This window comes from Nerophis lumbriciformis, linkage group LG35 (genome assembly GCF_033978685.3).
Source record: "Nerophis lumbriciformis linkage group LG35, RoL_Nlum_v2.1, whole genome shotgun sequence".
In the NCBI taxonomy this organism is placed as follows: domain Eukaryota; kingdom Metazoa; phylum Chordata; class Actinopteri; order Syngnathiformes; family Syngnathidae; genus Nerophis; species Nerophis lumbriciformis.
In genome coordinates, this window is record NC_084582.2 from 9,572,768 (window position 1) to 9,589,854 (window position 17,087).

Below are 17,087 nucleotides of genomic sequence, written 5' to 3' on the forward strand. Positions count from 1 at the left end.
ATGAATGATGGGTTCCCACTTCTCTGTGAGCGCTTTGAGTATCTAATAATAGAAAAGCGCGATATAAAATCTAATCCATTATTTTTATTATTATTATTAATGCTGGACGACAGCAAAGACTTACAGCGTGTGGAGCAGACGGCGTCCAGAAAGTACATCCGTACATGACAATCAACACCAAAATAGGAGCGCAAGACAAGAACTAAAACACTAAACGCAGGAAAACACAAAAAAAAAATCAAAATAAATCACGCCATGATGTGACAGGTCGTGACAACACCCCTACTTTGAGACGAGAGTTACAGTGATGCATGTGTGGTTATGGTTTGAATTCATATCCAACAATTGCGAGAAGGACTTTTTACTGTCAATATCGGCTACTGAGTTTCATTTTTTTAATGTTTTCTGCGATGAAAAAAATGTGCCTTGGCTCAAAAAAGGTTGAAAAACCCTGAACTAGAAGGTCTCCTTTTCCAGGGAGCACAACAAGGATCAGACACTTCTGCCATCACTGGACATTAGACGCAGATAAGCCGCTCAATACTTGTCACGGATTGGATACTTCTGAACGGTCGAAACAAAAGAGAAAGCTGACATCATTAGTTTCACCGAAGAAGTCACGAGACCCCTTGCAAAAAAAAACAAAAAACAAGTCTATATTTGAAGTTGTGCAGCGGAGATGCAGGCGGTGCATTTTCCAGCTGCAAACACCCTCCCTCTCTCTGCGTTCTGCTGGACTTGCTAAGAAAAGGAAATTGGAGCTTGTGGCACACTACAGAAAGGGAAAGGGGTGTGCGAGGCCAGCAGACGCAGTTCAGTGGAAAACTCTTTGGGAAGTAGAAAACCGTGGAGCTCTAAATGTGACCAGGGCGAGGTAAGAGAAAGAAAAACTTTAAAAGAAGTCATTTGTAAAGTCACAATTAGTCTTTCTTCTATGGAACTATGAATGTGCTAACGGTATGTTGTTGATTTCATCGTTTAAACCCTGAAAATGTCTTTATGTGATCTGTTGAGTTGAGTTGAGTTGAGTTTGAGTTTATTTGGAACATGCATGCATACAACATGAGACATGACAATTTCCAGTTTCTCCATTCAACATATTCGAAAGGGAGTAGGAAGATGCAGAGCTTATTTAATCCTACCCCCTTTTCCTTTACATAGCAGTTGCTAAAACTTCCTGTTCTCAATTTATTCACAATATAACAATAAAAATAAATAAATAATAAATGGTGAAGTAAGCTATATTTTGATTTAAAACAGCAATACATTCCAACCAGATTTCATTGGAATTAAAATGAACAAACAACCCAAAAAAAATAAATAAATCACCTTATTTCTAGGAAGGGCATTTATTTCGGGACGTTGTTAATATCTGCCTGGATTTGCACCTGTGCGTTACCTGATAACTAATCTGGCTTCCCGCTAGGAGCGGATGTTTACAGTCAGGACATTTCATTTCAAGCTTCACCGCTCTGGTGTGGTCCAGTCGGCCAAATGATTCAAAAGTTAAAAGCTAATAAAAAAAAAGTCCTTTTGTCGATCTGGCCGCACCGGGGCCTTGTCTTCACACTTTCCAAAAATTGGGTTTGAAGTTTGTAGGCCTAATAAATCTAAATAAAGCGATTAAATATGACATCATTTGACATCATAATTGCCTCGGAAAATCAGTTACAGATGCATTCATATGCCATCTTCCAATCCATAATGTTACAACAATTGGTAATTATTTTGAATGACGTTTAATTACTTTTAATAACGTAGCTGCCTGGATCAATCGATGTTGTTAACAAATAGTGAGTAATGGTCTTTTTTTTCCGTCATTCAGAATTACACGACTGAGATTAATAATGTATCACATGTGTGACCAGAACCAGCAATTATCCTTTTAATCTGCATTGTTCATCAGATCATACCAGTTGTGAGGCTCCTGACTAATGCACAGTTTTAATGATGCTTTAATTGTAAGATGGTTTATTAAGTCGTACGTTTATGGAAAGCAGTTCACAGGGTTTTTTTGAGTTTTTTTGTGCAGGGAAGCTGTAGTGTTGCCTTAAGAAAGCAGGCATGCTGGAAGTTTAAGCAGGGGGTTTTCTGTGCAGTGGAAGAATGCTCTGGGAGGGACTTGAACAGATTACAGGGGAAATAACTTTGCTGGCTGGAACGGGACTCTTAAGCTCGGAAAACAAACTGCCAATTTAAAAAGAGACATGCTGAATAATATAATTTATAATTTATGAACTGAACTCAGTTATTAAACAGTGTCAAAGTCCTAGACGTTTTTCACAGTCAATTCTAAATTGGTTGGTTTTGCTCATCATCCACAATAAATCAAATTGATGGCTTGTTTTAAGAGAAATAAACTGATGATGATATGTAGTAGTCTATACTGACTGGTCATTAATTGTCAGTAATGTCACATGGTTGTGCTCTAAAAATATACGTGAATATAAAATATGTCCCATATGTGACTTTTTTCACCTCAAAAGAAGGTTAAGGCGCAGTTCGTGAGGTCCTCGGTATTGGCGCAGCACAAAAAGGACATCAAATTTGACTGAATAGAGGAAGTAAACATAATACCAGCGGATGTGATCCTGCGGAAGGATCATCACCTTTTCCAAGAGGAACGCTACACCTCCAGGGCGATCAGTCCAATGCAGAGCACGGCGAGCTGTGTCTGATAGCAGCACATCCTAAAGAGCCTCAATACTATTAATAAAATATTCTTGTGTGCAAACAAATGGATTTTATGTACCGTATTTTTCGGACTATAAGTCGCAGTTTTTTTCATAGTTTTCGCCGGGGGACTTATACTCAGGAGCGACTTATGTGTGAAATTATTAACACATTACCGTAAAATATCAAATAATATTATTTAGCTCATTCACGTAAGAGACTAGACGTGTAAGATTTCATGGGATTTAGCGATTAGGAGTGACAGATTGTTTGGTAAACGTATAGCATGTTCTATATGTTAAAGTTATTTGAATGACTCTTACCATAATATGTTACGTTAACATACCAGGCACGTTCTCAGTTGGTTATTTATGCATCATATAACGTACACTTATTCAGCCTGTTGTTCACTATTCTTTATTTATTTTAAATTGCCTTTCAAATGTCTATTCTTGGTGTTGGGTTTTATCAAATAAATGTCCCCAAAAATTTGATTTATATTCCAGTGCAACTTATATATGTTTTTTTCCTTCTTTATTATGCATTTTCGGCAGGTGCGACTTATACTCCGGTGCGACTTATACTCTGAAAAATACGGTACATCTGGCTAAGGTCTAACGTCTTGGAATTGCAACTGCATGCAAAGTCTTTTATATAATATTTGCAAATGAGACTCAGAAATGTAAGAAAACAAGATATGACAATTGGACAAGACCATTATTATAAACTCACTATTAAATGTCAATAAAAAAAAAAAAGAATGACCAAATTGGCACTATTGAGTACCGGTATAGATTCCCAGGTACCAGGAATCGGAACCTGTCAAGACTTGGTACTTGGATTTTGTTTTTCCAGAAGGCAACGGAAAGTTGGCTCGAGCGAGAGAGGAATGGGAGTACATAATTATTTTTACTATAACAAAAGAAACAAACTAAAGGTGCGCACAAGGCGGAAGTACAAACTTGACAAATGAAACAAATACTTGCACGTGTGCAAAAAACTAAGGACATGAACAAAAGTCGCTAACTGTGGCATGAATAGAAACAACTTACTTGGACATGGCATGAAGTGCGCAGAGGTAAACAGAGTGGGAAGCAGAGTGTCAGGGGTATGATGTCGCCAGACAGACAGCCTGGCAACTGGTAGCTTAAATAATAGTGACATGATTAAAGACAGGTGCGTGAGTCGTGAGGGCAGGTGAAAACTAATGGGTTGCTATGGTGACAAACAAGAATGCACAATGAGTCCAAACGTGGAACAGGTGAAACTAATGGGTAACCATGGAAACAAGACAAGGGAGTGAAAAGCCAGAAACTAAAGAGTTCAATAACTAAACAAAACAAAACATGACTAAAACAAAACATGACTACACAGACATGACAGAACCGTATTGATTCAAATGTGAAAGGTACTCATCCCTGGTGAGTTATTTTGGTTGATTTACATAGCGGCTCACTTCTTTTTACCGTATTTTTCGGACTATAAGTCGCAGTTTTTTTCCATAGTTTGGCCGGGGGTGCGACTTATACTCAGGGGTGACTTATGTGTGAAATTATTAACACATTACCGTAAAATATCAAATAGTATTATTTAGCTCATTCACGTAAGAGACTAGACGTATAAGATTTCATGGGATTTAGCGATTAGGAGTGACAGATTGTTTGGTAAACGTATAGCATGTTCTATATGTTATAGTTATTTGAATGACTCTTACCATAATATGTTACGTTAACATACCAGGCACGTTCTCAGTTGGTTATTTATGCCTCATATAACGTACACTTATTCAGCCTGTTGTTCACTATTCTTTATTTATTTTACATTGCCTTTCAAATGTCTATTCTTGGTGTTGGGTTTTATCAAATAAATTTCCCCCAAAAAATGCGACTTATATATGTGTTTTTTTTGTTCTTTATTATGCATTTTTGGCCGGTGCGACTTATACTCCGGAGCGCCTTAGTGTCCGAAAAATACGGTAATAATACATGTGGGAAGTAAAAACACGCCAACTGATTTTAGAGATGTGACACCTGGAAGCAGCGACTGCTCCGAGAAAGTCTGAGCTGAGATTTATCTCTTACTCTCCAAAAAATATATTTTTCCTCAAACAAGAATCTTTTTGTAATATTCAAAAAAATACATGATGAATTAATTCATTCTCTCAACTCACCTGCTGCATGCTCTACCCCAGCACGTAGTGAAGTGAAGTGAATTATATTTATATAGCGCTTTTCTCTAGTGAATCAAAGCGCTTTACATTGTGACACCCAACATCTAAGTTACATTTAAACCAGTGTGGGTGGCACTGGGAGCAGGTGGATAAAGTGTCTTGCCAAAGGACACAACGGCAGTGACTAGGATGGCGGAAGTGGGAATTGAACCTGCAATCCTCAAGTTGCTGGCACGGCCGCTCTAACAACCGAGCTATACCGCCCCATGGTTCAGGTATCAACTCACCTCCCTCCCACGCAGGATGAGACAATATTAATATACTTTTTATGAAGTATGTGGCCTAAAATCAATTATGTAGCATTCAAATACAGTAGTAAATCTCAGGCTTGTTAAAAATAATGTTGCTATTTCTCACCTTTTGTTTTTCAAAGCAGTCTGGTGAAATTGTAATTTGATAGTTTAGGGCAGGGGTCGGCCACCCAAAATGTTGAATGAGCCATACTGGAACAAAAATACCCCCAAAAAATCTGTCTGGAGCCGCAAAAAATGTAAAGTCTTATATAAGTGTTATAATGAAGGCAACACATGATGTAAGTGACTGTATTAGCCTACTATCAAAATGACTATGTGTCGCAGGCCGACGCAAATCTTTGTTGATAAAAATGTTGAAATGTAATATTTATTCTACACATTTTTACAACATTGGAAAACATTACTAAAACGCAGGCTTCTCAGAGGGTGAGATACAGTAACTCCTGGAAATTACTGGCTTAGAATGACCAAAGGTAAATGTGTGTGTTCAAGTTGAAGTAAACGTAAACTGCAATTAAAATTACCTCAAATATACCCAAAATACAAGGCATGATGATGCATTATGTACATACAGCTAACATAAATAGCATGTTAGCATCGATTAGCTTGCAATCATGCACTGACCAAATATGCCTAATTAGCACTCCAACAAGTCAATAACATCAACAAAACTCACCTTTGTGCATTCACGCACAGTATAAAAACTTTGGTGGACAAAATGAGACAAAGAAGGAGTAGCATAAAACACAAATTTCTGTGGCAACGTCGGAGAAAGGTGTACAAGTAAACAAACTACAGTGCGTTCAAGGACTTCCGAAATTAGTAGGACAAAATGGCGCGCGCCAAATACTCTCATCAGTGAAGCACGTTTAATACAAACAGTGGGATTTCTAACAATTAGGAAGGTTTTTGTCATGTTTGTCCTCCTACAGAAACCATATTAAAACAAAAAATGTATTTATTTCCTCATCTTTTTCCATTTTCATACATTTTTGAAAAAGCTCCAGGGAGCCACTAGGGCCGGCTTGTGGTTCGAGAGCCACGCGTTGCTGACCCCCGGGTTCGGGAGTCATATTTGTTTAAATGTGTGCTATTAAACAAAGCCCATTCTTGAAGGGTCCCATAACTCAAACGTATCTTAAGAGAATGACAAGTACTATGTTTTCCTATTATTAACTGTGATGTCTTTTACCTTTCCCTTTCAGATTTGACCAGGAGTGTCAGCCTATCCGAAAAGGAACTGAAAGAGGCTCGCCTAAAGAGTCACATCATTGCTGCTCAGCTCACTGTGCCTTCCAACTCCAGCTCCAGAGGCGTGCAACTCTTCAACCGGCGCAGGCAGAGAGTCACCGCCTTTACACTGGAAAGCAGCGGAGAGGTGTCGAAGGACAACATCGCCAGGAATGTGAAAGACAACCCCTCATGTAACAAACTGACATGGGCAGAGAGGAGTCGTGAGGAGAAAGATAGAGACTTGAACTTTAAGAATTGCACTTCTATCAAGCCGCCATTAGTGCCTACTGGGAATCTACCAGGAGCAGGTGATAACATGGAAGAGCAAGGTGACCATTATCAAAAAGAAGATGACACTGAGCACACTTTTATGCAAGACAGACATTTCCTCCCTGTAAAGGAGGTGGAGGAGCAAGAAGATGAGGACGGGGACGACAAAGTCAAGGATGAGCTCCCACCTGGAAGAGAAAACACTAATCCAATTGTCATGAGTCTTGTTGAAAGTGAAACGGAGACAAATGAAGGTCACACGGTGCCACCTCCCCTGGGAAAACTTCCCAATGGCTGCCATAGTACTGATGGACCCGAGAGGATATTTGTCTCTACATCGAAGCAGAACACTATCATCAATCGCACTGCCAGGCCTTTTTTCTCACCACTGACGGTGCAATCCCAAGAGGCCACCAGTCCCGTCATACATAGCCTCCCTGCTCCTTCTGCCTTTACTGCTCCCCAGCCAGTGGCAATGTCACCTCCACCACCTCCTCCTCCGGCATATCCCACACCTCCCCTACCAGCCTTCACAAACAAGCCTCCAAAGACTGAATACTCCACACCACCTGTCATGTCTCAAAACCCCTCTCTTCTACCCCAATTCCCTGTATCTACAGCATCTCAGACTGCTGCTTCGATCCCAGTACCGCATTATGGACCCCCCACAGCCCCAAAGCCTTTTAGCTTTGTTCCCCAACCCTTTGTGGAAAGAAAGTCAACACCGCCGATAAAAACAGGAATACTTGAGGATAATGCTACCAGACGAGCAAGTAAAAAGTCAATGTTCACGTTCAAAGAGAAGGCGGTTGTAGCACCGAACCCTGAGCTGCTCTCTTTAGTGCAGGGGGTGGATGAAAAGAAGAAACATAGACACAGAGGTGTGCCTGAACCCTCATCTGAGGAGGAGTTATTGGCCCTTGGGGCAGAGGCATCCAATTTTCTTGCAAAAGACGAAGGCGAAGCTGAAGAAGCCAAAGCTCCAGAATGGACCTCCTGTCTTAAGAGCTCCAGAACGTACACAAGGGTAGAGCATAAACCAGAACACACCCTGAATGATGCATCGGGAAAGGGTGCAGAGCTGTTTGCCAAGCGTCGGTCCAGAATGGAGAAATATGTAGTTGAGACTCAGAACCCAGGTCACCATATAAGATCGCCGTCTCCGACAATGTCTCTGCCACCATCTTGGGTTTACCCATCAAACATGCCAGGTAGGGTCAAGGCTATTGCTAAAAACTCAGATATGTGTGCTCAGCTTGCGCACAACATAAAGATTCAACAAACCACCAAGCCAAAACCAAGACAAACAACACCAGCATCAGAACAGGTTCAAGAGGCACCTCCCCTAGAGAATGGTTGCTCCAAGATAGAGATGGACTTGTCAAGACACCGGCCCTACCAGCTTAACTCTTCCCTCTTCATACTGAAGCCTGTCAAGGACCCGTTGAGTACACTACCCAAAGGAGCACCACAGTCCAGGCACCAGATGTCACCTCAGTCGTTCTCTAGACAGACTTCCTTGCCCAACAACCCTGTCTCTCACTTTAGTGTCCCGTGTAAATCTCCCTCACTCCCTCTTAGCCACACCACAGGAGCAGAGTATCCAGCATCAAGTCCAGCTTGTGGGCAGCCATCAGCCGCTTTTTCTCCAGGCCGTGTGTCATCTCCTCGGATGGGAATTCAAGCACCGAGGCCAAGATTTTCTGCCAAAAAGGCAGGGCTTGAACCACAGGTGTGGAGGCCATTTATCTTTTAAGAAGTGATCTGGCTTATAGCATGTCTACTAAACTTACACCTTCACTTGCTTCTTCCTGTGTCTCTACTTTTTTTAATCCAAATATTTTATTAGCCATATGTTTAAACAGTTAATTGTCCAGCAGGGTCACACGTTTTAAATTTAATATGCAATTTAGGCATTCACCAAAAGAACAATTTGCATTAAACTGCTAATTACCCAGCATAACACCTATAAAGAAGTTTCCTTAGTTCAAATATAAATCAGATGAGTTTGCAAGCCATCGGACTTCCATCTTGAGTACGTAAATAAAATGAATAACTGTCCCCTTTTTCCACTGTTTCTTTCGGTTATTTGAGAAACAGGGTGATGCTGGTACAAAGCACTCTGACAAATGTGGCATCTGCTTTATGAGCAATGATTCGCAATTTAATGCCTCTCACTGACACAAAAATGCAGCCAGAGAGCTCCTTTTATGTCTTTATATCTTCAGGGTGATTTGCTCTGCTCACCACACTTTTTTTTTTTTACTCCAAATTTTGCTGCATACTTGGATTCTTTGATGTTTCCCATCTGCAGCCTGCATACTAATTTGCTTCTTATAGGACCTCCATCTAAATTGTTTTCATGACTTCAAGCAGCAATTTCAGAAGTGTTTGTTCACAGGAAATAATCAGTCGCTGTTGATTCAGTCTACAGAGTTTGCATGTCTGTTTCACTTCATAAACCTTCATTCACTGTCTATTCTAATTGTGTTTTTGTGTTTTAGCTGAATCGTTTCTTCTCTGATTAAAGCTTTATGCGCTCTCTCGCCTGTGACCTTGTTCTCCTTTTTCTAATTTCATATTTTCACTCAAGCATTCATTTCACTTTTAATGTGTCACTTTCTTGCCTTTTCTTGCTGACAGTGCATCACACTCATAAATAATTTGTCTCTGATAATCTTGTACATTACTGTTTTGTATTATATCAAAGACAACTGGCATTGTGCTTGTCACTTTGATATATTTTGCCAATCGGGGGTACGAAAAAACATTGTTTACCCTCGGTCTTGAGAGGCTCAAATTACCTTTCACCTGTCCATCCATCCATGTTCTACCGCTTGTCCCTTTTGGGGTTGCGGGGGGTGCTGGAGCCTATCTCAGCTGCATTCGGGCGGAAGGCGGGGTACACCCTGGACAAGTTGCCACCTCATCGCAGGACCAACACAGATAGACAGACAACATTGTAGCATTTAAAAAGTCCTAAACTTGCTAAATAATCTTTTTCCAAAGTTTCAAATGAATTAGTAGTCTTCAAGATGATTTGTTGTGTTTATTGGGGTTATCTTATGTGGGCTTCAGCCAACAAACCTCATCTTGCCGCAAAGGTCACATAACTGTAACATGAGAAACTCACATAAAACTAGGTCGACAAGGGATATTGGCCAGGCTTATTGCAGAAACACATGTCAGAAATGTAAATTCATAGTGATGACCTGAATGCTAAGGTTCTAGTAAATGTCATTTACAATTATCTAAGAGTGGAATAGGCCCTTTCATGTATATAGTTGAGAGGGGTTAGTGCATCTGCCTCACAATACGAAGGTCCTGAGTAGTCTTGGGTTCAATCCCAGGCTCGGGATCTTTCTGTGTGGAGTTTGCATGTTCTCCCCGTGACTGCGTGGGTTCCCTCCGGGTACTCCGGCTTCCTCCCACCTCCAAAGACATGCACCTGGGGATAGGTTGATTGGCAACACTAAATTGGCCCTAGTGTGTGAATGTGAGTGTGAATGTTGTCTGTCTATCTGTGTTGGCCCTGCGATGAAGTGGCGACTTGTCCAGGGTGTACGCCGCCTTCCGCCCGATTGTAGCTGAGATAGGCTCCAGCGCCCCCCGCGACCCAAAAAAAAGGGAATAAGCGGTAGAAAATGGATGGATGGATGGTGTACTACTGTCATGTTGCCAATGTTATGAATTATTGTGTCTATGTACAGTAAAAGTTATGTTTGTTATGGTCCAACAGAAACCGAAGGAGTTCTACACAGTTGAACCCCCCAGTGACACACAGCTTGGCCTCACCAAGAAGTCCATCAGCACAGATGGTCCAACATGGACGTCCAGCCTTCAAACTAACCGCCCCTCCTCAACCACCCCCATCCGATCAGTCACTTCCCCTGTTCCGTTTTCCAGTAGTAGAAGCCAGTCTCCAATGGGTCACCAAAATGTCAAGCTTTCCACTCTTTCATCCGTTTCCAGGCTACCCCAGACATCCACATCTCCATGCTCCCCCCCATGGGGATCAAGGTGCCATTCCCCAATGGTTGGCCAGAATGCCCAATCTAACACCAATCCATCTGCTCATGATTACAAGCCCCAAACATCAAATTCTTCTCGTTCTCTTCCGTGGGGTTCAAGATGCCAGTCCCCCGTAGTCAACCCGAAATCTTCAAATGCTACGCACATTTTATCTAGAACATCTACAAGCACCTCCCCACTCTCTCCACCTAGGGGATCTAGATGCCAGTCCCCTGTGGTGGGCATGAGTAGCCACTTCTCTACCCTCTCCTCAGTTTCTTCATCCAGACCTTTTCAAACATCTGCAAATGCATCTCAGCATTCTCCTCCTTGGAGTCCAAGGTGTCAATCACCGATGATCATTCAGTCTTCTAGACCTTCCAAACCAATGACAACCACTTCTCCTGTCTCTCCACCTTGGGGCTCACGCTCCCAGTCGCCTGCGCTTTCTCATAGTAGTTTGTCCTTCCCTTCTGCTCACCGTCTGTCCATATCCTCTGCATCCTCTCCTCTACCCCTACCCAGGGACAGTCGCTGTATGTCTCCAGTCAATAATAATCTCGACTCCAAGGCCAATCATCGGATCTTGGCAAAGAACATCATTAATGCAGCCAAACGTAAAAACAGCCCTTCTCCAGGTGCACTGAGCGGTCACAGTCTTCCCATATCACCTGTGGGATTTTCCCACCATGGCTATGATTGCAAACCTCCCATTAACTCCTTTCAGTCACAGCCACTGGGTGCCCGGTCGCCAACATTCACCAGTCCCCCACCAACACCAACGCAGAGGATCTGCTCACCTGTGAGGTTCTACAACACACGCTCCCTCACTGATTCTGACGCCTCCATTGAGTCAGAGGACTCGGGCCTGCGGTCACCTGGCATGCATTCTTACAATACCTGTCCCCGCGGCTGGGGTGGAAGTTTGAGGGTAAAGAAAAGCGCCATCTCTACTGACCTGTAAGATCCTGATATTTGCTTCCATAGACTTTTCTTAAACACACACAATTACCGACACAGATCTTGGACCATGAAAATGTTGTTTCATAATGCAATTGGTATTGTATCTTATGCTCTTACAATGACAAGAACAAGCTTTTTACATACAGTTGTGGTAGCTTGTACGCTTCCAGCATACCAAAAGTGCACACTCAAAATAACCAAAGATATTTTTTTGTATTCACTTTAAATGTTATACTTTGCAGGCTCACAACATGCATACCTGGCTATAGCTCATTAGCATTGATAGATTAGCTTTGAATGTTATAATCATTGTTTACTGGCCTGACAAGAGTCATAATGCAAATACTTTTACATTTCAAGACACAACAAATGCTTGAAGTGAGGAATGTGTAAAACAAACTAATAAACTGTACGCTACTTTAATGAAACATTTTCATTTTACTGTTCACCACATATTGGAGACTGTTCATTTTTATCATACAGTGATTGTTAATCACAAATGACTGAAGAATTTATCGCATACTGCTATTCTAGTTAATAGAAAATTGCAATACATAGTGCAGTAACCAGTGTAATGTAGTGTACGTGTTTCTTGTTATACTGCCTTTATTCAAATGAATGTACATTTTGCAGAGACGCAGCAGGCATCAAGAAGGTAGTAATGGGAGTTGAAAAGGGATGTGAATCATTGATACCCCAGTTCGATTAAACTAGAAGATCTCCTTTTGCTATATTTGCAATGAACTTGTTTCATATGATTTCCTAGATTTTTAAATGCTGTCTGTTGACATGCAAGTTCAGGGGTTTAAGAAACTAGTATGCATAAGGAATGAATGGGCATTTGACTAATTTAGCTTGACTATTGGGGAAAATCAAAGATCAATCAATCGGTTCTTGATTTCTAAATATTATTTATTATAATATTATCGGATTATCTTGGATTAACTCTTGTTAGCGATAGTGTTGTATTGACATACTTGCCAACCCTCCCGAATTTTCCGGGAGACTCCCGAAATTCAGCGCCTCTCCCGAAAACCTCCCGGGACAAATATTCTCCCGAAAATCTCCCGATTTTCAGCCGGAGCTGGAGGCCACGCCCCCTCCAGCTCCATGCGGACCTGAGTGAGGACAGCCTTTTTTCACTACGGGAGCACAACAGGGTGACAAGAACTAAATCATCCAGACTAGAGATACATTGTATTATTATGTTTATCTTACCTAAAAATAAATATATTTATTAATTAAAAAAAAAAAAAAAAACTAAATAAATTTTTACTACCGTATTTTCCGCACCATAAGGCGCCCTGGGTTATAAGCCGCGCCTTCAATGAACGGCATATTTCAAAACTTTGTCCACCTATAAGCCGCCCCGTGTTGTAAGCCGCATCTAACTGCGCTAAAGGAATGTCAAAAAAACAGTCAAATAGGTCAGTCAAACTTTAATAATATATTAAAACCAGCGTGATGTGGGCGCGCATGGAATCGTATATCAACATGGACGAAGCTGCGTGAAAAAAGCCACCCGGCCTCTTCGCGTAAACTTAAACTTACCTTAACCACTCGCTCATCTTTTCTTCCTCCATCCCTTCGAGTTAGCTTTTATGATGACGCCGGCTGGAAAGGTCTCTTTTGGCAAGGTCTTCCTTTTGAATATCACCATGGGTGGAAGTTTCTGGCCATTAGCATGGCAAGCTAGAACCACAGTGAAGGATGACTTCTCATTCCCTGTGGTGCGAATATTCACCGTACGTGCTCCCGTTGTATCCAAAGTGCGGTTCACAGGAATATCAGTTGCTGTGAAATAGTAATCCGTGTGCGGTTGGAGAGATTGCGTCTTTTCATGAACCGGATCCCTGTCGTTTAGTAGGAGCCATTTTGTGGTCTTTACAGATGTAAACACACAAAGGAAATGAAACGTACGGTAATATCCGCGCGCTTTTTCTTCTTCTACGCGGGCGGGTGGTTGCTTACAGTAGAAGAAGAAGCGCTTCCTGTTCTATGGGGGCGGGTGCTTACCTTGGCGGTTGCTTGCGTAGAAGAAGAAGCGCTTCCTGTTCTACCGGGAAAAAAGATGGCGGCTGTTTACCGTAGTTACGAGACCGAAACTTTATGAAAATGAATCTTAATATTAATCCATATACAAAGCGCACCGGGTTATAAGGCGCACTGTCAGCTTTTGAGAAAATTTGTGGTTTTTAGGTGCGCCTTATAGTGCGGAAAATACGGTATATTTTGCTAAAAACATCAAAATTAATTGTATTTTAATTTTTATTTTTTCTGACTCCTTATTACATCCAGCCATAGAATTTTACATTAAAATAAACATATTTGAAATAATTAATTTTAAATTATCATAATAATTCATTTAAAATGACCATATTTAATTATCAAAATAATTGCTTGTTTATCAACAACTTTAGTATTTTATTCACTACATTTTGAAGCTCTCAGAAGCCAAGTTATGTTATATTCATGTTATATTTATTTATGCAAGTTTGAAGTATCAATTATCCAAACACAGTTTTGTTTGCATATTTTCAGGATGTAGATATATATATATATGTATATATATATATATATATATATATATGTGTATATATATATATATATATATATGTATGAAATATTTGACTTGGTGAATTCTAGCTGTCAATATACTCCTCTCCTCTTAACCACGCCCCCCCCCCCCCCCCGACCACGCCCCCCCCCCCCCCCCCCCACCTCCCGAAATCGGAGGTCTCAAGGTTGGCAAGTATGTGTATTGAGTAAAATAATGCTGCCTGAAGAGAACGTAGTGCAACTTCCTATATGAGAGCCAGCTACCGTGGACATTTGTGTTTTGCATAACAGTGCTTTTTTTTTCTTTTTCAAAAATGTGTAGCTCTGACAAAATAAATAGAACAAAAACAAATGTCCAGGGCAACTTTTAGTAGACCACAGACTAGTTGAGACTGATTCAACAGCGCCTTTACTGGTGGTAGCCAAATAGTGCACCCTATTTTGATTCAAAATGACAATCCATTTCACAAAATCAACAAAACAAGTTGATCAGATTATTCAAGATAATTATGATGCATTATTTAATTTTTTTTTTAAATTTTATAATAGTGACAAACAAAAAAGAAAATTTCTTAATATTTCAATTTGTCATTAACTCATACTTGCCAACCCTCCCGGATTTTCCGGGAAACTCCCGAAATTCAGCGCCTCTCCCGAAAACCTCCCGGGACAAATTTACTTCCGAAAATCTCCCGAAATTCAGGCGGAGCTGGAGGCCACGCCCCCTCCAGCTCCATGCGGACCTGAGTGACGTGTTTTCCTCTACCGTAAAGCAGTTCGTCTGCCGTAAACAGCAATGTTGTGACACTCTTAAACAGGACAATACTGCCATCTAGTGCATTTGATGAAGGCACTTTTGTGCTTGCCACACAGCAATGCATCATCAGAGTCAGCATGGTTCGAAAAATAGTGACAGAGAATAGAACAAGGATGGACAATTCAACCCTTAACTCAACAATGAGTAGATGAGTGTTATGTGTGTGTATATGTGTAAATAAATGAACACTGAAATTCAAGTATTTCTCTTATTTATATATATATATATATATATATATATATATATATATATATATATATATATATATATATATATATATATATATATACTAAAAGAAATATATATTTATAGCTAGAATTCACTGAAAGTCAAGTATTTATTATATATATATATATATATATATATATATATACTTGACTTGGTGAATTCTAGCTGTAAATATACTCCTCCCCTCTTAACCACGCCCCCCCGCCCTGCCCCCCACCCCCCACCTCCCGAAATCGAAGGTCTCAAGGTTGGCAAGTATGCATTAATTTGAAATACACCATGCGTTCCCTTTAAATTCCGAGTTTCCTTTTACAGACAACATGATTTGCACTTCCTCTCCCTTTCATTCCCGTTAAGAATAGTTCATTTCTGTTTTGATTGTCTTCAATGTCAAAATAGTGATGGTAACAGCACAATCCAGCTCACAAGCAAAATGGATGCAATTGGCCAAAAATGTTCTGTTTTAAGCATCCACATGCTGCAAACTATCCTTACACCATTGCCATTTTGCCCAGTCGTGTGTCAGCAAACACAGCCGATCACACACCTGAGTGTGTTTTGAGAGACAAGGACACCTGCGTGGTGTTGACCTTCAGCAGGATTAAACCCATCACTGTCATGGATCGGTTTCAGCAAACCGTTGCTGACACCCTAAAGACGGAGCATATTGCAAGTTAGACTTTTGCGAGCATTTCTTTTTTTGGAACTGCATTTTTATACAACTATACGTTCCATAATTGCATGATGTCGGACATTCCATGAATAATAAAGTGATGACACACAAGTGAAGGCCCGGGGCGTTCTTTCTCTCCATTAGACCATTTCATAATGCAAGATTATAATCATGCTATTGTATCTTCTTCATGAACGTGTATTTATAGTGAAAGCCAGCCCTGCAACATGATTCAGTTATTTGTGTGTCCTACTATAAACTTCTGCTATAATACATTAACTGGTCCTTAACACATCTAATGAAACCTCCAAAGCCTTTTATATAATTATCTACTGATCAGTTTGAGATAAATGGAGAACAGATGAAAAGATGTGATTTGCCACTGCTGCCAACTATGAAATGTTCCTGTTTTTAATGTGGAAGTTGTTAACATACTTTGTGAAATGTGTTGGGCCAGAATGTCCACCCATAGTCCAATCTGACATTCATCTCAGGTTCCTAGACTGCCATCTGTAGGACTTCAGACAGAAGTTCAAATGGCAAACACTCTCATTTTTGAAAGTTCACAATATCAGTGTTCAACCACCACGTTGGAAAAAGCAGGGTTTTTTCTCAAGGACCCCCTTATAATGAAAATGGATTTTTGTTATTTGTACTGCTATGGATGTCATGGGATTCACAATTGAAAGATTTTAACCCTGTTTTCATTTTATCATCCATCCATCCATTTTCTACCGCTTATTCCCTTTGGGGTCGCGGGGGGGCGCTGGAGCCTATCTCAGCTACAATCGGGCGGAAGGCGGTGTACACCCTGGACAAGTCGCCACCTCATCGCAGGGCCAACACAGATAGACAGACAACATTCACACTCACATTCACACACTAGGGCCAATTTAGTGTTGCCAATCAACCTATCCCCAGGTGCATGTCTTTGGAGGTGGGAGGAAGCCGGAGTACCCGGAGGGAACCCACGCAGTCACGGGGAGAACATGCAAACTCCACAGGCATATCGGTGCGGCGTCTTCAGTAATGCGGACGCCGTATCGATCCGTTGTGGTGAAGAAGGAGCTGAGCCGGAAGGCAAAGCTCTCAATTTACCAGTCAATCTACGTTCCCATCCTCACCTATGGTCATGAGCTTTGGGTTATGACCGAAAGGACAAGATCACGGGTACAA

The 17,087-nt window shown here is 41.0% G+C and overlaps 1 protein-coding gene across 1 annotated transcript in view; it reads left to right on the plus strand.

Annotated features, from left to right (window-relative positions):
- Positions 1–14,152, plus strand: part of LOC133575095 (synaptopodin 2-like protein) — a 44,170-nt gene extending 30,018 nt beyond the window's left edge. The window contains exons 3-4 of the mRNA XM_061927561.2: positions 6,363–8,392; positions 10,400–14,152. Of these exons, the coding sequence (XP_061783545.2) occupies positions 6,363–8,392; positions 10,400–11,635 (3,266 nt within the window). The 3' untranslated portion in view covers positions 11,636–14,152. The remainder of the gene's footprint in view (positions 1–6,362; positions 8,393–10,399) is intronic.
- The last annotated feature ends 2,935 nt before the right edge of the window (positions 14,153–17,087 follow it).